General features: G+C 42.9%; 1 protein-coding gene across 1 annotated transcript; it reads right to left on the bottom strand.

Annotated features, from left to right (window-relative positions):
* Positions 1 to 4,558: 4,558 nt before the first annotated feature.
* Positions 4,559 to 15,246, bottom strand: SLC2A3 (solute carrier family 2 member 3). Its single transcript, XM_052701705.1, has 10 exons — positions 15,098 to 15,246; positions 12,305 to 12,400; positions 10,749 to 10,909; positions 10,277 to 10,517; positions 9,956 to 10,118; positions 9,108 to 9,295; positions 8,637 to 8,741; positions 8,148 to 8,249; positions 7,703 to 7,906; positions 4,559 to 7,218 (listed from the first exon to the last, which is right to left on the bottom strand). The coding sequence occupies exons 1-10, from the start codon at positions 15,110 to 15,112 to the stop codon at positions 6,997 to 6,999; spliced, it is 1,497 nt and encodes a 498-aa protein (XP_052557665.1). The 5' UTR covers positions 15,113 to 15,246; the 3' UTR covers positions 4,559 to 6,996.
* Between the last annotated feature and the right edge of the window lie 8,519 nt (positions 15,247 to 23,765).

The following is a 23,765-nucleotide window of genomic DNA, read 5'->3' as shown; positions in this document are numbered from 1 at the left end:
GATCACCCCACAGTCTTCTTTTCTCCATGCTGAACAAGCCCAGCTCCCTCAGCTTGTCTTTGTAGACAGGAGGTGCTCCAACCCCTCTGATCATTGTGGCATCTCCAGACCCTCTCCAACAGCTCTCTGTTTTCATTGTGCTGGGGGCTCCAGATGTGGCCTCACAGGAGCAGAGTAGAGAGGGACAATCACCTCCCTGTCCCAGCTGACCATCCCTCTTCTGGTGGAGCCCAGGATACCATTTGCTTTCTGAGCTGCAAGAGCACACTGCTGGCTCACGTTCAGTTTTTCATCCATCAGGACCCCCAGGTCCTTCTCTTCAGAGCTACTCTCAAGGACTGCTCCTTCCAGTCTGTATAAATGCCTGGGATTCCTCCAAACCAAGTGCAAAACCTTGCACTTTGTTGTCTGAATCTCGTTAGCTTCACCCAGGCCCACCTTTTGAGTCTGTTAAGGTCCTTCTTAATGGCATCCCTTCCTTCCACCGTGTCAACCGCACCACTCAACATGGTGTCATCAGAAAACTTGCTGAGGGTGCACTCAATTCTGTCATTGATGTCATTAATAAAGATGTTATAAAGATGTTAAAAGAGACCAGTCCAAAGACAGACCCCTGGGAGACACCACTCATTACCAGCCTCCATCTGGACATAGAACCATTAATCACCACCCTCTGCCTGTGGCCTTTTAATCAATCCCTTATCCATCAGGGGGTCCACCCATCACATAAAATCCACAGATTTGATAAGGATGCAGTGGGTGACCATGTCAAAAGTCTTGCTCAAGTCCAGATAAATGACATTGGTTGCTTTCCCTTTGTCCACCAATGCCATCACTCCATTATAGAAGGCCACCAGATTGGTTAAGCATGACCTTCCCCTGGTGAAGCCTTGCTGGCTGTCTCTGATCAGACATTCATCAAGCATGTTGTCCAGGAGGACCTGTTTTTCCCAGAGGATCGTCCCAGGTACAGAGGTGAGACTGAGCAGGCTGTAGTTCCTTGGGTCCTCCTTGCTCCCTTTCTTATAAATGGGAGTGACGTGACCTTCCCTCCAAATCATCTGGCACCCCACCTGACAGCCACGATTTTTAAATTATGATGGAGAGCAGCTCGGCAACCACCTCAGCCAGCTGCTTCAGAACCCTGGGAAGCACACCGTCTGGCTCCATAGACTTGTACACATTCAGTCCCATGAGGTGGCCTCAGACTTGCTCTGCCCTTACACAGAATCACAGAATCACCAAGGTTGGAAAAGACCTTCAAGGTCATACAGTCCAGCAGTCCACCTATCACCAATAGTTCTTCCTAAACCATGTCCCTCAACACAAAATTCAAATTCCTTGAACACCTCGAAGGTCGGTGATTCCAGCACCACCTTGGGCAGCCCATTCCAGTGCCTGACCACTCTTTCAGAAAAGTAATATTTCCTAATATCCAGCCTAAATCTCCCCTGGCACAGCTTGAAGCCATTCCCTCTATTTCTATTAGTTACATGAGAGAATAGGCCAACCCCCAGCTCACTACAACTTGCCTTTGGGTAGTTATAGAGAGCAAAAAGGTCTCCTCTGAGCCTCCTCTTCTCCAGATTGAACATTCCCAGCTCCTTCAGCCACTCCTCATAAGGCCTGTGCTCCAGATCCCTCACCAGCTTTGTCGCCCTTCTTTGAACCCACACCAGGGCCTCAATGTCTTTCTTGCACAGAGGGGCCCAAAAATGGATACAGCACTCAAGGTGCGGCCTCACCAGAGCTGAGTACAGGGGGACAATCACTTCTCTATTCCTGCTGGCAACACCATTCCTGATGCAAGCCAGGATGCCATTGGCCTTCTTGGCCACCCAGGCACACTGCTGGCTCATGCTCAACTGGGCATCAATCAATACCCCCAGGTCCATTTCCTCTACCTACTCTTCCAGCCACTCTACCCCAAGCCTTTCAAGGGAAAGACAAGTCTTTCCCTTGTCTACCAGACAGGTCACTAGATCATAGAAGGAGATCATTATTGGTCAAGTAGGACCTGCCCTTCATGAACCTGTGCTGGCTAGGCCTGATCCCCCACTTGTCCCCCACCTGCCACTTGATCTCCCTCAATACAATCTGCTCCATAACCTTCCCTGGCACTGAGGTCAGGATAACAGGCCTGTAGTTCCCTGGATCCTTCTTACAACCCTTCTTGCAGATGGGAGTCACATTGGCAAGCCTCCAGAGGAGAAAGAACATGCCCATGGACTCACCCACAAATGAGATGTCTGTAACATAAAATCAAATGCAAAGATTTGTGCACAAGGAAGACATCTATAAAATCCAGTTCCAATAAATTGTGTTTTCACATTTCTTTTCACATAAACTGTTCTCGTGTCCGGTGTACAATTAAGTTCATTGGAAATAGCACACACAAAAAGTAAACAAGTGTCAATAAATGACATTTTGTGATGTTCTGTTGTTATGATGACGTTATCTCAGCGATAAATGACCTTTAGTGGAATTGTGGTGGCCATGAGAACTGTTTGGCTTGGGTGTAATTAACATTTCAACTGGGAAAAAAATCTTTAAGTACTCAAACCACCTGATGTGCACACTTTGTGCAGTATCTGCTGATGCTGAAGCTGTACTGGCTTACCTCTGGCATAGCTTGTTGTCTTCAAGATTTTTTTTTGCTTTTTTCCCCACTTTCCTCCATATTCTTCCTAAGAGGGATATTTTCATACTTTTTGATGAATTGCTCTTAGTCCCTGCTTGTGAAGGCAGTGAAATTTCTTCTTTACCACCCACTAGCCCAGATCCTGCTCCTCTAATCGCTCCCTCCCCTTACCAAGAAATTTTGGGTAAGTACTGCTGAAGGCCATGCTTAGGGGATTTGGGCTAAGAATCACAAAAATCATAGAATGGCCTTGGTTGAGAAGGACCACAGTGATCATCTAGTTTCAACCCCCATGCTATATGCAGGGTCACCAACCACTTGACCAGGTTGCCCAGAGCCACATCCAGCCTGGCTTAAATGCCTCCAGGAATGGAGCATCCACAATCTATTCCTGTGCGTCACCACCCTCTGTGTGAATATCTAACTCAAACCTCCTCTTCCTCAGTTTAAAACCATCCCCCCCTTGTCCTGTTACTATTCCCCTCCTGTTTGTATGCTCTCTTCAAGTACTGGAAGGCTGCAATGAGGTCTCCCCACACCCTTCTCTTTTCCAAGCTAAACAAGCCCAGTTCCTTCAACCTTTCCTAATAGGAGAGGTGCACTAAGATGATCAGCCCTCTGATCATCTTAGTGGTTCTCCTCCAGACTGATTCCAGGAGCTCTGTGCCTTTGTTGTACCGGGGGCCCCAGCCCTGGACACAGTACTGCAGATGGGGCCTCACAAGAGCCGAGTAGAGGGGGACAATCACCTCCCTATCCCTGCTGGCCATCACTTTTTTAATGCAGCCCAGAACACAGTTGGCCTTCCAGGATGCAAGTGTACACTGCTGGCTCATGTCCAGCTTCTCATCTACCAGGACTCCCAAATCCTGGTAAGAGGTATGTCTGTACTAAGGAAGTGTAGTAGTAAAGGAATTCATTAACCTATTAAGCATGGAAGGCTTAGGGAAATCGCCCTTTACACTAGAATAAAATTGCAAATCCGGGCTGCTGAGCTATCCAGAGAAAGAGCTTGTGACATACCAGGATATAGCCTACGTTTGTTAGGAGTACAAAACAGCTATAGCAAGTATGTCCAGCTAACAGCCTGTGGCCTCCACGGCCTCCTAACCTTTGCCCCACACCATTGTGGCAACAGTTCTTCCTCACCAACCAGCCAGGTCCAGCCCTGAGCATGCACCTATTACTCAGCAGGAAGCAAATATCAGTGTGCAATTGGCACTATCTGGACTGAAGTAAGCACATAGGAAGAGTGCAGTGCCAACTCAAATTATGGCAAATCATTTTATGCATGTTGATACACTGACTAACCTGTCCTCTGAACAACAAGCAAGCAGCTCTCCTTTCTATTGATAAAGGAATTGAAGTTTTCAAGACTGCTAAAAAAAAAAAAAAAAAAATCATTTTGTATATCTGCAACTCCATTTTCAGTTGACAGACATGGTACCTGTGAACTCTCAAATGGAATTTACTGTTGCAATCAGATATTCAACTCAAAGAAAAACCTGATCCCTCCTTTTAAGTAGATTTCCAGACCTATCTTAACAGAAAAATCTCTCTCAATTCATAGTCACACCTTATTCATGTCTTCAATTTTTGGGCAGTATGCACATCTGTAAACAACTATTTTCAACAGTTAAGTACAAGTGAAGTAAAATTTCAAAAATCTCTGATAATCACCTTGAGAACTCACCAAGTTTGCCACCACTGCCAAAACAGATTGATGCATTAGTTTTGCAAAAAACAAGGTCAAATACTTCACTAGTTTTGTTTTTGTGCATAAGTTATTACTTACATGCAGTAACTATATTATGTATTTTATATGTAGTCCAAAACAATTCTTCACTCGGTAGGTCCCAGGCAAGCCAAAAGGTTGGACACCTATGAACTATATTGTTAAGATAAAACCCATGGCAGTTATTAATTAGACCTGTAATCTTTATTTTAAAAACATGAAACAAATCACAATAAGCTTATAAAACCCATCAGAAATATCCACAATGCTATTACACAATAACAAAAGATACCATATGAGAAAGACCTGTACATTTTGATCCAAGCCAACACACTTCTGTAAGCAAAGTATAGAATACACAGCTGTGGGAGAAATTTCCTTGGACAGCAGATGTCCATACAGAGGACATTTTCCTGCAAAGGGCACAAACTGTATAAATGGGCAAAATACAAAAGTCAGGAGTGAAGTAGTCTTATTAATACCTCTCGGAATAAATATCTCCTAGAGAAGCCTGATGGAAAGCAGGGGAAATTTGGATGCAATAGGACTATATTGTGCAAAGATGGAAGTACTTCAAACAACATCACAGCAAGTATTTCACAGAGGCAAATCTTATTGATCTCTCTAACTCTTTCTCATTAGGGAAGGTTAGAAAAAAAAAAAAAAGTCTCATCACTAGTTATTAAAAAAAATGCTAAAGACAACTCTAGAACTAAAGGGACAATCCTGAAAACATAGTTTCATAGCAAGTTGAAGAAAACTTGGGTTATGTGTTCTATTACCAATTTTGCTGTCATTTCTCTCATTCGGGGCCCTTCTTTCTTCTACTCATCTAACCTGCTGCAAATCTGTTTCTTATAAAAGATGCCTAGTAATGAACTCTGGTGTGAGTTTACAGGTAGACCTGAGTTTGATTAAGACAAAAAAGCAGAATGTAGACCTACGATAATGAGTCTACCCACTCCCCTCCACTACTTTTCCTAGCTTATACAGGCCAAAACTCAGAGCACTATAGTCAGAGGAAGCAACAGTCCCCAAAATATATTACTTTTTCCTCTCTTCCTAAACTGAACTGATTGCTTATACTTAGCTCAATAACTGTGGGTAAATATACACACACTTTTGATTACCTAGCAATGAGAAAGAGGAGAGAGCATTACCTATGTAATACCCCCTGTGTCTAACAGAGGTAATACTACAGATTTGCACAGAACAATGAACAATGCTGGACACTGCCTCTTCCAGAGAGGTCACAGAACAAAAATATTTGGCCTACAACCAACTATAGACTGAATTTTTCAAGCTGCTAAACTAGCATATTCCAGTAGCTCTAGTCCCTAATTCTGCATCTCTATGTATGTACATGTGCCATGGCATGACCCTGGTAGATAAATGGTCCGTTTTGCCTCCAATATTTATAAATAATTATTTAACAGCTTTGGAAAACAACTTTTAGACCCATGCACCTTAAGTAACTACCTGCAAGCATCAAACTTCCTGGCCTACTAGAATAAAGCAGAGGCCAAAAAGTCAAGAGAAGGCAAAAGTCAAGTTCTGGTTTGCAGTCAATACCATTAATCATCTTGAACAATGCTGAACTGTTACTGAAAATGTAAAATAATAACACCTCTTTGCTGCAATATCACTTTCCAAATACTTTAAAGCAATATTTAAAGTCACCACTCAAAATATCTAAATCGCATATGAATTTTGGTGGACATACATACTGTTTCTCATCCGCATTCAGTTACTTGAATTACTTTTCAAAGGGCAGAATTAACTTTAAAAGGTGACGTGCACAATTGGCTCTGTTCTACCATGCAAAACACCCAACTTACTCTTCAGTACAGTATTCCTTCTCTACAGTTTTATTGCACCTCAAGTCTACAGCATCTTCTGTTAGAATAACAAAGTCAAACATCTTCAACTTCATTATCTGTACATTTTTGTACACTATTAAAAAAATAAATATTTACAAGGTGACATACAAATAAATAAACTTAAGTAAAAGTAAGTTCTGTTTGTCTATACAAAAAAATAAAAGAAAAAAAATAGGCATGCAACTTGGTCCCCCTTTTCCTGAGGCTGAAAAAAAGTGCACACTGGAAAGGAAAAAGCAAGGAGATGGCTTTTTAGTAGGCTTCTAAATTCCAGTGTAACACTGCACGTACACGCTCACACATACACCCACACAGAGTAGACATGAAGGGCAGGGGACTTATTTAGTGGGCAACTTTAACTCACTACAAAAATAGTATTTAAATTACATTACAGTCACTGCATAAATAATTATGTTACTTCCAAGTAGCAATTACAGGTGAGAAAAGTAACATTATTACCAACATGTTCACCTGATGTTTGTGGCAAAGAACAAGATTATTTTTGCTAGAGTGCCAAGTACCTTCCAGTATTTAAGAAAATTAAAATGGCCTATATATCAGATTTGCTTAACGCTGGTAAGCCTAGCAGAATAGGGGGAACGAGAAGTATAGAGGAATACAGAGAAGAAAATAGCAGCAGTTAGAGAAATAAATTGTTCCAGTTCTCGTAATTTCTTTGCTCATTCCTTTAATGACTCTATGAATACGTAAGAGTCAAAAGAAAGGGTGCGTCATGAATCTTAGGCAACTTCTTTCTCAGGTTCTATGCTGTTCATCTCCACCACAGGATTCTTCTCGACAGGTGGCGAGGATGGGGAGCATGTTTCTGCTTGTCCTTCAAAGCCCCTGGAGATGTCTTCAAAAGTCCTGCCCTTGGTCTCTGGCACTTTGAAGTATGTGAAGATGAAGAAGATGAGCAGGAAAACAAGGAAGATAAGGAAGACATAGGGGCCACATAATTTCTGCAGTAAGAATAAAAACAGGTTTTAATTTGAAATAAATAAATAAATAAATAAATAAATAAATAAATAAATAAATAAAAATTAGAAGTGAAGTCATTTCCTTCTCCTGCAACGCCCTCATTGACTTGTCCTCAACACAAAGATCTTTTTCAAAGTACCACATTTCTGTGGACTTCTGAAGTGATTTAATACTGGTTCTGGTTGTCCAGAACTAAGGCTTTTAAAGGAAAAGTTTAAATGTATTAAAATGGCTTTAGACTACAAAAAGTAACAAAGCAGAACATAAGACTAGCTACAACACTCTAATCTTCAATAACAATCAGAATACAGACTTGGGGACCCCTCAAGGGATTCAGCCATCTGCCCAAAGCAGAGCCAAAATTCAACAAGATCAGGCTGCTAACACCAAAAATTCTACAGCCAATCTGGATACCCATGACAATGCTGCAGCTCTCTTGAAGCGTTCTGCAAACTGAGTCCTTACCTCAGCATAGGGGAATAGCATTCCCACTAAGAAATTAGAGGTCCAGTTAGAACAACCAGCCACTGCCATGGCTGCAGGCCGTGGGCCTTGACTGAAAAGTTCTGCCACAATGAACCAAGGGATAGGTCCAGGGCCAATCTCAAAAAGGGCCACAAAGCCAAAAGTGGCAACAATGCTGATATATCTGATCCACACCACAGCATCCTGCAAGGAAATAAGATACAATTAACTGCAATTTGTAAAGCAAACATGACACAGCACATCATTCTTAGTTGCACTGTTAATGCTATAGCACAGCTCCTGCCATAAAGAAACTGCACTTCTAGCCACAGCCCATGATAAGCCCTTGCCCCAGCTATAAATGTCTTGCTCTGAAAGTCAGCCCTCTACAACTAGTCTTATAGATCCCCTACTAGGGTCAGTCTGGATAAAACAAATTACTCACCTTCAGAGCCAAAGCAATAGTCATAACAGCAGCACACACAGCCATGCCACCCAAACCAACTAAATGGAGGGTCCTGCGCCCTGCACGCTCTACCAGGAACAGCTGAAAACACAAAGAATTAAATTAAGTAGCAAAAGCAGAAGAGGCTCCCTCAGTTAGCATGCACTGCACCTCTTTCGCATCTTCCTGTATTCCTCAACGTTAAGTCATCAAGTTGCACTTCAGTACAAGTATTTCTCTTCTTACTGCCTTCCCTCATCTTCTACCTCCACCAACACTTTTACGTTCATCCTTTACTTCATTTTTTTCCCCTCTTAAAATATGTTCACTTTTCCCACAATACTTTTAATGCATTCTTTTCTTTGCTCTTGTAGTCCAGTAATCAACTACTGCTTTACCACAGCACAACTACCTGTCTTCAGTCATATCTCTCAAAAGATCACCTGCAGACAAGCAACTTTTCTCACGAGAAGGCCTTGTTCTACTTACGGATACAACAGTGAAGACTGTGTTTACCACACCAGCTCCAATGGTGGCATACACAGGCTGTCTGATACCAGCTCTTTCAAAAATCCCTGTAGAATAATAGAATACCTAGGAAGAGAAGCAAAAAGTTGGATACCATTGCAGTCTTAGAGTTTGAAAGCATGTTCCTCATTCCATACTTAATGGCACAATCCTAACAAGCACTCAGCAGTGTGAAAGCAATCAACAGCACAATTCCAGTCACGTTCCATTTGCTTGATGCATATCTAACGTCCTGCCAGGGTATGTGCAGGACACATAAAGGCCAAAATGATTGTCATCTTCATCTTCGCAACCTTCTACACTATCACAAAGAAATGTTTTCCAGACAAAAGATGTCTTTGAAAGACAGCAAGCAGCAAGTCAAACAGCAAGCAGCTACCTTGAAGCACAAGTACACCCAGAAGCCCAATAGACATGACAAAGGTAACTCACAGCATTGATGCCTGAGAGCTGCTGAGAGAGCTGTAGCATGATAGAAATGATAATGGCTTGACGATAGTTTGGAGAGCGGAAGAGCTCTGGGATAGTTGCTTTCTTTTCCTGAGACATTTTAGCACTCTCTTCTTTCATTTCCAAGATGTCTTGAGATACATCTTGTGTACCACGAAGCTTCTGGAGAACTGCAGGAAAGAATCCAAAAGCATAACATGAAACATTCCCACGAGTTCTGGAAACAGAGTCCACACCTCAGCACAGGGGAACCAGTAAGTTCCCCCAGACCATTCTGCTATTTGAGGGAAAGCACATTGGGAAGACAGAACCATATACAAGCCTGTGCTTGGTCCCGCTCTGCTGCAAAGACAGAGTCCCTACGTGCAGATTTTGCTCATCTTTTCAACTCACAGTCCAGGGAGCTGTGATCACCATGGAAACCAAACTCAGACCCTAGACACTCTTCATGTTACTTGTGCTCTGAACTTGCATTTGATCCCTAATTCTTGCCAGAGACGATTCCAGGCCTCTGTGGTAGGAGTAGATCCCTCCTAATCCATTGTTAAATTTGCTTTAGGTGAAGCTGATATTTGCAGCAGCTGGTACTGCCACATCCCACCTGGCCAGGTGCCACTCCTAGCTTCTTAATCCCACCAGGAGTTCATCAGGATTACAGGTTTCTCAACTCTTGACACTGGTACAATTTAAAAGATGGGAGGGAAAGGTTAGTATCCTCTGGGATTCACATTCTTGTCTACCGCAGATTCTATAGACAATCTCAGCTTTCCACTCAAGCTCAGAGCAGGGAATCAAAATACAGTCCTGCCCCTTCAGAGAGAAGTTCTTACCTGTTTGTGCTTTCTCTTCCTCCATCTTGTTGATCAACAGGAAACGGGGACTCTCAGGGCAGAAAAGAAGAGCCACACACTGCAGAACTGCTGGGAGAATCGTGAACCCCAACAGCAGTGGCCAAAGTGCTTCAGTTCCCATTATCTCCTTGAGGCCAAAAATCTACACCAAGAATTTGAGAGAAATAAAGTTGTTGAAATAGAGTATGAGAGGACAAGATACTGCTCCTAATGACAAAGTCAGACAACTTCACAAGATCAAGTCCACAAAGCCTTTCCTCACATACCCTTTTCCTCCAAGTAGAAGTCTGTCAAGCCTACCTGGGCCACCAGGATGCCTACAACTATGCCCAGCTGGTTGAGGGTTCCAAAGGCTCCACGAAGGCTGGTGGGTGAGACCTCACTGATGTACATGGGAACAAAGCCAGTGCACAGACCACAGAAAAGGCCAATAATGAAGCGCCCAATTATCAGCATCTCCACTGCCTTTGCAAGCTTGGATAAGGCCATGAGAGCACCCCCAACAAAAGCCAAGATGTTCACCAGCAGCATGGAGTTTCTCCTGCCAAGACAGAAATACCAAGGCTGAGCTTTAACTAGTAACAGAGCAAGAAAACCATAAGGAGAAAGATAAAGCTATCCATGACTCTTATCTTGGGAGCAGGGAGAGAACTGTATTTCCTATTCAGCTTCAGCCTTGGCCTGCAACAGTTCTCATCTCTGCCCTCTTCCTCCCAAAATTCTACTGCAGAGCATAAATTCACTAATAACTTGTATTTTCTTCCCAACTTACCTGCCAAATCGATTGACGAAAAGGCTGACTGAGAAGGAGCCAATCATACCTCCTACTGAGAAGATTGCCACAGAAAGGGACCATAGTGAGGTAAGAAGCTCTGGGGAGATAGCCTTCCCACTCCGCTGAGATAAAGTTCTGTTGAAGAAGGCCTGGATAATCTGCAAGAGAAACCCAAATAGATAAGGAAGGTTTCCAACCCCATGGGAGAGGAATTTAGGAAAAAAATTTGGGATGGTCTATTTTCAAGGAGTTATGCAGCAAAAATAGACATTAAGAATTCAGTAGAAAGCAGTAGGTTATACAAGGAAGAGATCAGAGTGATGAAAGAGGAATAAAAGTTTCACCAAGAAGTTCAGAGACTGGTCGTAGAATGATAAGAAATGGATTGCTTCACATAGAGCTGGCATAATTAAGGAAAGTGGGCTTATCTTCTGAATGTTTTCAGATGATCAGGGTCACTGCTGATGTTTCAGGCATGAGATGGGAGTGAAAGAGAATAAGAAAAACAGCCAGAGAACAGAGAGGAACATTTCTGGCAACACCAGAAATCTAGCAATAGAGAAGGGCTCTCTGCAACGAAAATAGTTCAAGAAACATATGAAGTTCCTCCAAGTTAAGCCTGAAAGCAGAAGCATTATGCAAAACAATTCTTCACTGTTCTTTGGGACAAAGTGAGATGCAACATTAACAGGGCTGTGTTTCAATCTGAGGTATCCTCTCTAACGAAGGGAACACTGCAAGAACTGAAGGGAATATGGCCTCAGAATGCCAGCTCCCAGCAGATGGCAGCAGGACATTAGCTAGGAAGGACCCTACCCCCCAGGATGTGATGTGACATCTATTCCTGGAGGTGGGTGGATGTGGTAATGGTGACTCAGTTCCCGAGAAAGAACCATCAATTACAAGAAAAACACATTTCTCATTTTCTTCTTTTTTCTGATGGTATAAGCATGATTTGTCTTTTACAAACACTGAATTGACACTTAACACAAATAAATAAATGAACAAGCCAGAGGCCCTTAGAGAAACTAAAGGAACAGTAATCCCTACCAACCCTCTCAGCTTATCTGTGCACTGCTCTCTACATGCGTTCTCTGCCCCAGCTGTTTCACTCTGACTCAATATCCTGCCTCATCTCCTGACCTGATGCAACAGGCCAGAAGCACGTTCTTACTCAATTTGTAAGAGTTTGGAGCAGAGTAGCACCTGGCAGAAATAACTGAATTGTGTTTCCTCTCCTCTTGTGTCCTAAAGGAGAAGGGGAAAGATCAAAACTACTAAAAATAAAATGACAACCCCTGAATTTGGTGGCATTCCAGGAAATGGCAGATGGACCCCTTCCTTTCAGCAAAACTCTGCACTCCAGATTACAATCTGATCTCTCTCCTCGCCAGTAAATTTCATGTCATTTGAATGTCCTCTTTCCTTTAATTCAAACACCACAACTAAACTATTAGCTGCCTGTCAACTCCTCTTTCCTTCCTATGCTATTTTTTTTTTCCTCCCTAGCACATTTACACACATTTTCTTCCCAAACGCATTCTTCCTCTCACCTTTTCAGGAGCATTAATGACACCAGTGTTGTATCCAAACTGGAGAGATCCAATGGCAGCAACAGTAACAGCATAGATAAGGGATGCAGTGATTTTCTGAATTTAAAAAAAAAAAAAAAGAATGCAATTGTTTGGTTAATTGGTAGTTCATAACTTGAGTTTCTCTTCAGCATAAATAGAAGACACAGCTGGGCCAATTTCAATGAAGAGCAAAAAGGTAAAGGAACATGCTTGTATCCAGTGAGGGTAAGTACCAACAACAGAGTCTGGAAACAGGTGCAACTGAACAGTAACAGTTCTGTGATTAGAAGGAGAGCCTGCCAGGTCCTACATCTATACATCATGACATTTGACTTCTTCCAGCTCATTAGTAATGAACACACCAGCTCCATCAGCAGCTGTTATTTTAGGTTGATCTGCTTTGTAAAAAAGCTCTGCTGATCTCTGACATGTAATGAAACAAGGGTCTTTACTCTTCCTCATTCCAACTGAGGAAGTCCCAAAAATAAGTGGGATATGGATATAATATTGCTAATGCTTCTCAAATCTACATAAGGGCTACACTGGCAGTCACTTCTAACAGTTAAAGTTTGCACACTTCAGCAGCAGATCTGCTTTTCCCAAGCTAGAAGTCCCCAGCTCTGCCCCTAAAGCTGGCACAGCAGCTTCCCTCACAGAAAAGGCTGTGCTGCCAGCATTCCTCATTTATTTTTCTTGCCACTGAGTCAACAGTGAATATTCAAAACAAAGCACAGCTCCTGGAATTTGAGTACATATGAATCTCTCTATATGTTTGGGGTTTTTTTTTTTGTTCTTTGTTTTTTTTTTGTTTGTTTGTTTTTTAATTTAATAACTATCCAACACTCAAAGCCACTGAGGAAGCAGCTCCACTCTGCAAAAGTCCCAAAGACTGAGAAACTTAACTGTCAGAGAAAAGCATCTGATATTTTCCAGGTTTTTTTGTTGTTGTTGGCTGTTTTTTTTTGTTTGGTTTTTTGTTTTGTTTTGTTTTTAAGTTTGCAGCTTAAAAACAGCTTAACCCAGCTGTTAAGGAGGCAGGAGGGAGCAAGTGACTCTGGAGTTAGAACTTACACAGCCAATACTTCCAGGGCATTATTTGGAAATACCATGTTTTGGTTGTAGGAGCAATTGAAAGCTTTCAAGAACTACAAGGCTTTTCAATTATTCTCCTAAGGCTGGCAGAGGAGTTTGAAGTAGTCCATGGGGCCTGCTGTCACAGCACCTCCAGTCTCTCATTTTCCAGCTGACTTCAGAAACCTGTCAGTATTCATGCTATCTGTACCACACTTCCAGGCATGTAAGTGCCTCTGGCCAGTACACCCCCCACAAAGCTACCAGTTAAGCCTCAGTAAAAAAGCAAATTAATGCATGGTTTCCCTCGGCTACATCATTTAAATATCTCATGTTAAGGTCTCTTCCTGCTAAGGTTAATGCTGGAGGAAAGGGATATATTCCAATATTCCTGCATCGAGCAGATGATTCTCATGCTATTATTCACAGCTGAACAAGGTTTGCCTTCTATCTGCCATCCTGTGACCATTCTCTTTTTGGTGCAAGAAGTTCTGGCACAGAACCAATCTTCCAAAGCACCTAGACACCAATTAAGACATCTAAGCCCTTTCAAGACTCCAGGCCTTATTCCCCTTAGCAGGTATACCAAAGCTGAGATCAAAGTTCACCTGTCCACACTTCCAACACAGTAACTGACATAAGAGCATCCTTCCTCTCAAGGCCCTGCTTGTAGTAGTCATAGTTGACCCTTTTCCTCTGGACACAGCAGGAATTATAGGACACTTGCTTTGTGAGCACCTCTTGCCTATATGGTCTATACAGAGTCAAATTATAATAAGATCAGTTGTTTCTCACCACCTTTCATGCTCCATTCTCCTGACTATCGACAGTTATTCAACTCCCATCCAGACTCATACCATATCACATGGCCTGACCCAGCCGCTCCTTCAGCACCCCTCTCCTTCATTAATAGCAACCTCAGAGTAGCACAATTTTTTAAATCCAGCATGAGATGCCTCTGCCACACTCCGAGTGACTTTCGTCGTTTCTCTCTCCCTCCTTTTATCTCAGCTTCTCACACTCCCCTCACGTCCCGTTAACATGGAGACGAGAGCACGAGGCTCACTAACACTGCCCCCTTCTCGCCGAGAGAAATCTCTCGATATCCTGCTCCAGGATAGCCGCTTCTCTCTCTGGATGCGCCTAAACTCACCGCAGCCCACGGCTGCACAGATCATCGTGGCCGAGCGCACCCCGTTCTCTATAATAGAACAGGGAAAGGGCTTGGCTCTATTTTCTTCTGGAAATCGAGGGACAGTTTTAAAGCTCCCAACAAAACATTTAAGTATCACGAATCCGCTGCTATTAACTCTGGGACAGATGACCACTACCCAGCCAACAAAAGACACGTCGTGATCGAAGCGAATTAAATATAGACGGCGTCACGCGGGCAGCCGGTAACACGCACCAACGGATCAACCCCGCGGCCTGCACAAACATTGCCAGATAAGCTCCCCGTCCTTTCGTGACATACAGAATCTCGCCGAGCCGCCAGCCGAGAACCGCGGCCTGCCAGCCCCGCCACCACATCTCTCCTCGTTCGCAACCCGATGGCGGCGGGCGACGATACGGCGATGAACGGCGACCGGCCGCCAGCCGCGACCAGATCCCTCCCGCTCCCGCCGAGGGCCCCCAGCACTCCGGGGCAGCGGCTCCAGCTCTGCATCAATTCTGACGAGAAGACCGCCCGCAACTCCTCACCTTCTTGTCAGCCATCTCCCGCAACGAACCGCTCCAGCGCTCGCACTCAGCCTAACTGAACCCCACAGCTACTCCGCCCACGCGCACGCACCGTTGCGGCGTCTGCGTGACAGCGCATCCAACAGCCCCCCGGGGGGGAGGGGAGGGGGTTTATGGGCTCAGTTCTGGGAGTGGGACAGAGGAGGAGCCGGGGGAGGAGTGGCCGCGGCGGCCGGTGCCGCCCCTCGGTTGCCGTGCGCCGAAGTGGTTCGGGATGCGCAGCCGGTTGTTGATGCTGTTCGGCTGCAGGAAAAATTTGTGAGGGTGCGGGGCAGCTCCTGCAGTTCTCTGCAGGTTTGATGCTGCGCAGATATCAGCTGATGGTAGTACACGCCAGTGGATTGCGTGGAGAACGTTGTTTTGAAGCTGTAGTTAAAAATGCTTGGACACGGTAACGAGCGCACATGGGCAAAAGCGCTGGGTGCTAATTCCTAACTCGTACTTTCTGGAGGAGACTTCTGGATGCTTGGGTGTGGTTTTTGTTCGCTACTTGTTTTGCTTAAAGATATATATATATATATATATATATATAAAAAAGCTGTAAGCGATGGCTTATAATTCAGGGGTGTGTCTTTGCAGCTGCACTTAGTCCCATACTAGCACACTTTCCAATCAACCTGGCTCCTGTATTATAAATTCATTTGCAGCCCATCCTTCAGGTAAAAAATAAAATTTAAATTTAAATTAAGAAAAAAAATTGCCATGTTTCTACCAGGAGAGCAACGAAGAGCTGTACTTCCAATTCCAGACAAAAATATTGTCAAACAACAGTCATCTTCACTGAATTCTTGTGAACATTTTGGGAATGGCAGCAGCTCAGACTTGGGGCAGGGATGAAGTTGCAGTCAGAGGAGGTTGTCACGATGTCATTTCCTTGCAATGGAAAATCATCTGGGGTTTGCTCATCGTTTTTGTTACCAGATTCCGAGGAATCTGAGGGACGTTTTAAGTTCGCTACTACTTACTACGTTACTGTTTCTTTGCCACCTGATCACAGATGGGTACATAACTGAAAATTTATAGTTCACAAAGGGTAACAATTTCCTCACTCCTTTCACGGGCCTATTTGTGTTGCTGAAATCATGTCGCCATCAGGGGAAAAGTTAAAAAAAAAAGAAAAGCTGTTGTGTAAAAGGAAGTCTGCATGTTCCTTTTTCTTAGGTTACATGATAAAAGATCCTCTGCACTCCCACAGAGGAGCACGGACAGACAATAACGGGAGGAGGTATACAACAAAGCCCTGCCCAGATCCTCCTCGGCTCATTACCGGAGCCATCAGCACATCAAAGTGTTATCTCTACATGCCCAGAGGGGCAAAATGGCATATGGAAAAGCAATTAGGGGCTCAGAGGAAATATCACCTGACTGGGCCACTCCCGGTGCTGCTCCATTGTCCAGGTGTGAAACCCAAAGCTCTGAGCGATGTCGGAGCACCTTTCAGGCCGGGATGGGGACGTGGGGATGTGCACTGCGGCACGGGACGCACGTTTCACAGGGCTTACAATAAGGGGAAGAATCAGAAGTGGAAGAAGGGAATAGTCTGCGTCATTTGGGGAGGAACAAGTGTGGCAAAGTGGAGAAATAAGGGAAAATAAGGTTTTGTCCCATCTACATCTGTGGCTGACCAGTGCTTTTCTCTATGCCTCACCTGCACAGTCTGTCCTGACTTGCCACTAAATTTCATTTCTAACTCTTTTCCTATGTGATGAACACCCCATTTTGGGTGTGTGCATGAAAGCCTGAGTATCAGCCACTGCAGTAGGACTGTGGATCAGAGGAGCCTACGTGCCTGTGGATGGCTGCAGGCTTCAGGTCTCAAATGATTGGGTGCCAACAAAAGGGAAGACTGTGATTCAGGAATGGACTGAGTATCTGTAGATATGTTACTCCAAAAGTAATGCCTCCTGTTTCTTTCCATGGAAACTCCCAGCAGACACAAAGGGCACAATAACACTGTTGGATAGAGCAAATTCTCAGCTACAAAACACAGTTTTTCAACATAGTCACCACCATTAGCTATGCATTTTCACCTGTGATGAGAAAGAGCCTTCATGCTGTGCTTGTAAAAATCTGTACCAGTGGAGGTAATCCACTGTCACCACATCCATTGTACCATCCACTGTCCTCACATCCACTGTTTAGTTTCCATAAATACTGAGCAAGGGTTAATGAATGTCAACATGTGCAGTTTTTCCCTTGTAGAGAAATTCATTTCCTTCACATACACTTCCATGTCAAATGCCAGATTGTCAGACTGCCCTTCTGCTCATGTAAATGCTGTGCCTGTGTGGGGGTCACATACATAGGTATTTATGTGGTAAATATATTTTTTCATGTATGTGTCACTACTGGGATTATAGGCCTGGTTGCATTTGGGATCGAGGAGCTGTGGAGCCTTGCTTCTACAGGGCTGCCAGATCTAGCCCTAGTTCCCTAACGCTGACTGATCTTGAATCACATTTATTTTTCTTGTTCCTATCTTATTTTCCACTTAATTGCATGCATAACAAACTCCACCTTAAATCTGATTACATACATGTCTCAATCTCTGGCATAGCTCTGAATATTCAATTAGTGGCTAATCTGTGAAGTTGCTGTATTTGAAGAGAGTCTAAGCATTTCCAAATTTCAGAGGAAATCTCCGGACAGAAAAAAAAATCTGCTCAAATTGCATCACAACTTTCTTCTTAGCTCACATGACTCAGTTGCAAGTGCTGGGAAATTCATATTTCAAGATTGCATTAATCACAAAATTTGATTAAATTAGTTTAAATACATGTTTAACTTCTAGTCCAACTTAGAATCAATACAAGTTTGACTGAAAATTACATCTCTGATACAAGATGCAGAACAAACTGAATGATGGTTTCTTATCCTTATAGAGCTGATGGAGTAAACAGCAGTAAAAAAGAGATAGAAGCTGAAAATACATCACTGAGAAAGAAATTTCCTTAAAAAATGAGGAGAAAATACCCCACTCTCCCATTTCAGTTGGTTTTCCTCCAGTTATTCTGGTAGTACTGAAATACATAGCTTTGAAGTTTGCATCACAGTCTGTTCCTCTTAAATAACACTTTTGTTTCTTTCCTAGTACACACATCTACTTCCCACATTGTTTTTATGAAGATCATCCTTTGAGTAGCTATTGGGAAAGTATTTTAAGGCCTTCTTAGCAGAGATACCTGATACTGCACCAATTAAAACTATCTACTTAATAAGGTTGAATTAGGTTTTTGTTTCTTTGTTGTTTTTTTGTGTGTGTGTGTGTATGTGTTGTTGTAGTTGTTTTATGTATGTGAATATAATCATAGAATAATAGAATCATCAAGGTTGGAAAAGACCTCCATCTATTCTAACTGTCCATCTACCACCAATATTTCCCCATTAAACCATTTGCCCTAGTATAACATCTAACGTTTCTTGAACACCTCCAGGGATGGTGATTCAACCACCTCCCTGGGCAGCTTGTTCCAGCACCTGACCACTCTTTCAGAGAATAAATTATTCCTAATATCCTAATACTCCTGAATACAACTTGAGGCCATTCCCTTTAGTCCTATCGCTAGTTAGGCTGCAGAAGAGACTGATCCCACACTTCACTACAACCTGCTTTCAGGTAGTTGTAGAGAGTAAGTGTATTAATTGCATGAAGATGGAGGCTCACTGCAGGTTACCAGTTGTCAGCCAGCCAGTTTTTCAAGGAAAGGACCAGGCAGAACTTCATGCTGAGTGCCCCACAATAGGATACACTAGTATCCTAGCCATAGAACAATGTGAATTGGGAAAGACTCATTGTACACTTGAGAAGCTTCATTTCTTTTGCTTGGAACTCTTACGTAACTAAAATGGTGCATGCCAAATAATGTTTCATTTCCAAGTAACCTACATTCTCCAGCTGTTTTTGTCAGAGAATGCTTATTCAGCATTAAGAAAGAACTTCAACAACAAGCAAGCCTATTCATATTTTATTACAAGGGTTGGAGCTGGAAAATGGTCCAGCCAGAAGCACCCTGTTTTGTCTTTTTGAGTATAGCAGTGGAGCACCAAGAGGCATGGTTCTCTCTGGCAAACACATTTCATATCCACAAGGTCTTGGCTCAGAAGATACAATGAGAAGACATAGGAAGCTGAGTACTAAAAAAAAAAAAAAATTTATATCATCCATGCCTCCACGACTTACTGGGAAAAGGAACTGATCGGCAGGAACTGATCAACTTAGCATCATTACACTTGCTGTCCAAGTAAGCTCCTGGCAAAATAAATTCCACCTTAGCTTAGCTGCTTTGTCATATCTTCTCAGTATTTAGTCAACTGGGAATGTTCCACGAAGTTCTTTCCTGCCTCTTTTTCTCCTTAAGTTACTTTCCACCCCTCTTTGTTCTGCATTCAAATTCCAAAGGATTGCTGCGAATCCCTTCTCATGTTTCTTCCTGTTTTGCCCGGAGAACAAATTCTTCAGAGATAAGAGGAGAATAAACAAGGAGAATTATTATGCAGCGTTTGCCTCGAGAGATGATTTTGCACTTTTCTGTTGTGTTTCTAACAAAAGCGTATTCAGAACAAAGGAGAGAGAACAAGAGCCAGCAGGGGCCAGATGCATCCCCCACTAACCCGTGAGTAACTTTCATTGTTGAGAAGAGCTGAGAAAGAGTGGGAGAAAGAAGAAAAGATAAGAGGGAGAAACAAGATGATGGGTGAGGAATAAGGTTAGTCTGCAGACAGCAGAATGTTAAAAGAGTGAGAAGAGAGATAGAGAAGAGAGAGACAGAAGACAAAACCAAACTAAAACAGAACAAGAAACGAAAATGCATATTAAGTTGAAAAAGAGAGAATTAAACAGATTAGAGGATCAAAGCAGAGAAATAAAAGAGAAAACAAAGGAAATGGCAGCAGCAGACCATGAGAGGAAAAGGATAACAGGTGAGTTGATAGAAAAGGCAAGCACAAGCAGACAGAAGTACAGGAAGAAATTGTGGAATCATCAAGAAGGAGAGCACACACACACAGCACTATCATTAATCCAAAGTCTACTTTAACCTCTGCGTTTTTCCAAGGTGAAATGTAGCTGAGGCTTCTTAAAACCTACCCAATTACCCTAGTTTGTTAATCAAGTCGTTACAGTCAAAAGCTTCTAATACTTTAACGATCACTTGCAAAGGGGAAGTAATTCTTTCGAGAAAAAAACACCAAAAAAAAAAAAAAAAAAAAAAAACCACCCAAAAAACAACAAAAGAAACAAAAACAAACCTGCAGAAAACAACATGTAGGAGAGCAAACCATGAACAATAGCATTATGGTGAGAACTGTTTCCTGCACCCAACTCTTAAGTACAAGACAGATGTGACACCCAGAGAGTAATTTGAGGTTCCCTTGTTCCACATGAGGCACTTCAGGCCTCATCCACTTCTTTCTCTCTAAGCCACCTACCTATTCTTTTTCTGATTAAATTAGAAAGGCAACCAGGCTTTCTACTATAGACAGAAACCATATGTTTCTGTAATTGTTTTTGTTGCTTTTGATAATGTTTTTTTTTTTCCTTGTACTGTCTTTTTATCAGTCTTTAATATTGGTTCATATCTAAGAATAGCAACAATGAAGTATATGCATGAGACTCGTGGAGAATGCTGTACAAATGTTTTCATAACCAACAGTCCTTTATATGATCCTTCTCCATTTTGGCTTCCTTTTTTCTAGTGTCAACAGGCAACAGGTGAGCTGTCTGAAAAATTCAGAAGCTTCTCAGGATTGAGAAGCTGCAGGGGCTGTGGAAGTAGAAGGCACTGGCAGAACTGTGCTGGTAACTCAGAGTAAGTTGCCAGGAGGCTGCAGCACAAAAGGAAAAGGCTTTGGCCTAAATATTTGAGGCAAGGTTTTTAACAGTCGATGGATCTTACTAGAATTTTCTCTACCCTGAGCAAGAAACTGAATTTGAGAGGCAACGGATGAAAACATACTGGCTGTTTAAATTCAATTTAAAAACATAATCATAAATGGAGAAAAAAAAGTTCAGACTAGTAAAATTATAAAGATATTTTACCAGCAAAGTGCTGACCAGCATCATAGCAACAGGAAACCATACTAGGTTCAGTAGAGTGGTTGGTTGGGTATCAATTCATAAAGAGATCAGAGGAGGAATAGAAGGTGACAGATGAGGAAGTAATGGTTGCAGTTCAGTTGAATCTTCTGCTGAGACCATTCTCTTCTTTTCTTGAGGATTGAACAGCAGCATAATGAGTTGTTCTTTTTTTTTTTTTTATTAGTCTTCTTCAAAATAATCTTTATTTCATATTATTGGCAGAACAATATATTCAGAAGTGGGGGGGGGGGAAGGGGATGTTGTTTCTTAATGGGAAACAGTTTTCCTCTGGAAGGCATAAAAAGAAAACCTCTCAAGTACATGCAGAGCACTGAGCAAGCCCAAAAGAGAGAAGACAGGAAGTTTGATGTACTCTTCTGCTTAAAGAAATGCAACACTGCAATAATACAGATACTATCCAGAAAGCATTTGCTTTCTCACAGCATTTTATGCCTAGCCTGGCCAATCCAGAAGTGCAGTAAGTGCCAGGGCATGCTGTCTGCTGGCACATAGAGCCAGTCTTGGCCCGCACACCATGGCATGGGGTGGAGACATTTCAGCAGTGTAAGCCGCTTTATCTCCTGTTCCCATTTAGGCATACTTTTCACACCCCAACATTAGCAACAGAAAGCTATGCACACAGCCAGTACATACACACACAGTATGCAGAGGCAAACCCACCCACTATGCACACACTCTCCCTCAATTACATATATTACACAAATACGTATATTAATACAGCAGCTCAGACACAAACACACTCACATATAACTAGGCTCAAGCATAGCTGTAGATTCACAAATACCACTGCTGGAGACATTTCTCAACATGCCATATATTCTGCTCCCTAGTACATGGCCTGAATCACATTGTATTTCCCAGCAGTTCCATGCAGGGTTGTAGCCTGGGGGGATAAAGCTGGGACTGTGAAAACTGCCTCAGTAAGACCATGTGTAATTAGATTCACAAATAAATAAAGGACATAAAACTTCTGGATAACCACTCTGCTCTTCAGTCTTGTTCACCTCACTGCTGCTGATTAAAATCAACTGCTGTTGAACTCAGCGAAGATGGGATTTGAGACATGCTCTCTTCTTTTACACAGTGTTTCACGCAGTGTTTCTCACAGTGGCTAAGCCAGCTAGTGAACAAGGAGATGCTCTGACTTGTCCCATGGCAGCGCTACCCCTTCCCCCATGTCATACAGAATCCTGCATTTGCTGCTCAGTAGCAATGAGTAGAAGCAGCAGTCTATCACAAGCAGAATGGAAAAGGAGGTGATGTGAAGAGTACTTTAAAGTGCAACACATTGCTCCTCTCCACGCACAGTGCACCAGGAAGAATGAGGATAAATCATGACAAATGATGATAAATAAGATAAGATATATAAGATAAGATAAGATAAGATATGATAAATAAGAGCCTCCTTAGATCACCAGTCTAGCTCCACATTGCCAGCCATCAGAGAGAGGGTAGAAAGCATCATGGCACACAGTCCTTCCTTCCCACCTCAGCAATTCTGCCCTCTCATCCAGGACACTAGCAACCTTGGAGTGGGCATCTCCCTTACGTCGACTGCATATGCTTCATTTGCCTTCCTTTTTCTTGCGAAACTCAGGCCATCAGCACAGTTGCTGGGCTTGCCCCCACCCCACACATTTGGAGAAAGGCCTCCCTCCAGAGACAGCCTGTTTTTCTAAGGCTTTGTGTTGCCACTCTTGGAAGATGGTCAGAGACATTTCTGGGCAGATGGACAACTGCACCATGCTATGGTACCACAGAAGCAGGACAGTGATGGGGAGCACACCCAAGACTGCTCCCCAGTGTGCACAGGGCTGGCTAGAGAAGCTTGAGATGAGCAGGATGCAGCCCCTGCAGGAGGGCTGTGCGAGGCCCCAGTGGGTTACAGCCACCTTCGTCACCATCCATAATCCTGCCATTTATTTTGTCCTGCTTATGCAAACCAATCTGGCTCTTCTATTGCTTCCTCTAGATACTCCTCACACTGCATTGAATATCTATGCACTCTGCCTGCCGCTGCTCACTTCCACTTCTACGCACATGCATCTGCTTGCCTGTGGCCCCCCTCATGTCTTTGAAAAGTAGCATGGTTACCTTCATCCACTTGGCTATGTGAGGTTGCTGAATATACAACTGCTGGGGGGGGATTCTCAGAGGTCTACATCACTCTTGCTTTTCTTTATAAAATGTTCTCAGTTCTGACACAGATATGTGATATTGTGCTACTTCCTGTACAAATACTAGTGTCTGAGATTACCAGTGCATTAATTCATAATATTGAAAAGTGCATGCATCTATTCTTTTATACCAATGAATATATATATATGCTCATGCTTTTATATCTGAGAATACATTAAAACATCTAAAACACTTGTATGCATGCTACTATGTTGTGCTCATGGAATCTTAACCTGATGGGGAATTTCAATCATCCAGATATCTGCTGGGAAAACTACACAGTGAGCTGCAAGCAACCCAGTAGACTCCTGGAGTCTATTGATGATAGCTTTCTAGTTCAGGTATTGGGCAGAC

This window comes from Tympanuchus pallidicinctus, unplaced genomic scaffold, assembly GCF_026119805.1.
Source record: "Tympanuchus pallidicinctus isolate F22 unplaced genomic scaffold, pur_lepc_1.0 scaffold40, whole genome shotgun sequence".
In the NCBI taxonomy this organism is placed as follows: domain Eukaryota; kingdom Metazoa; phylum Chordata; class Aves; order Galliformes; family Phasianidae; genus Tympanuchus; species Tympanuchus pallidicinctus.
Note: the sequence above shows the minus strand (reverse complement) of the source record. Positions and strands in the feature narration are given on the sequence as shown.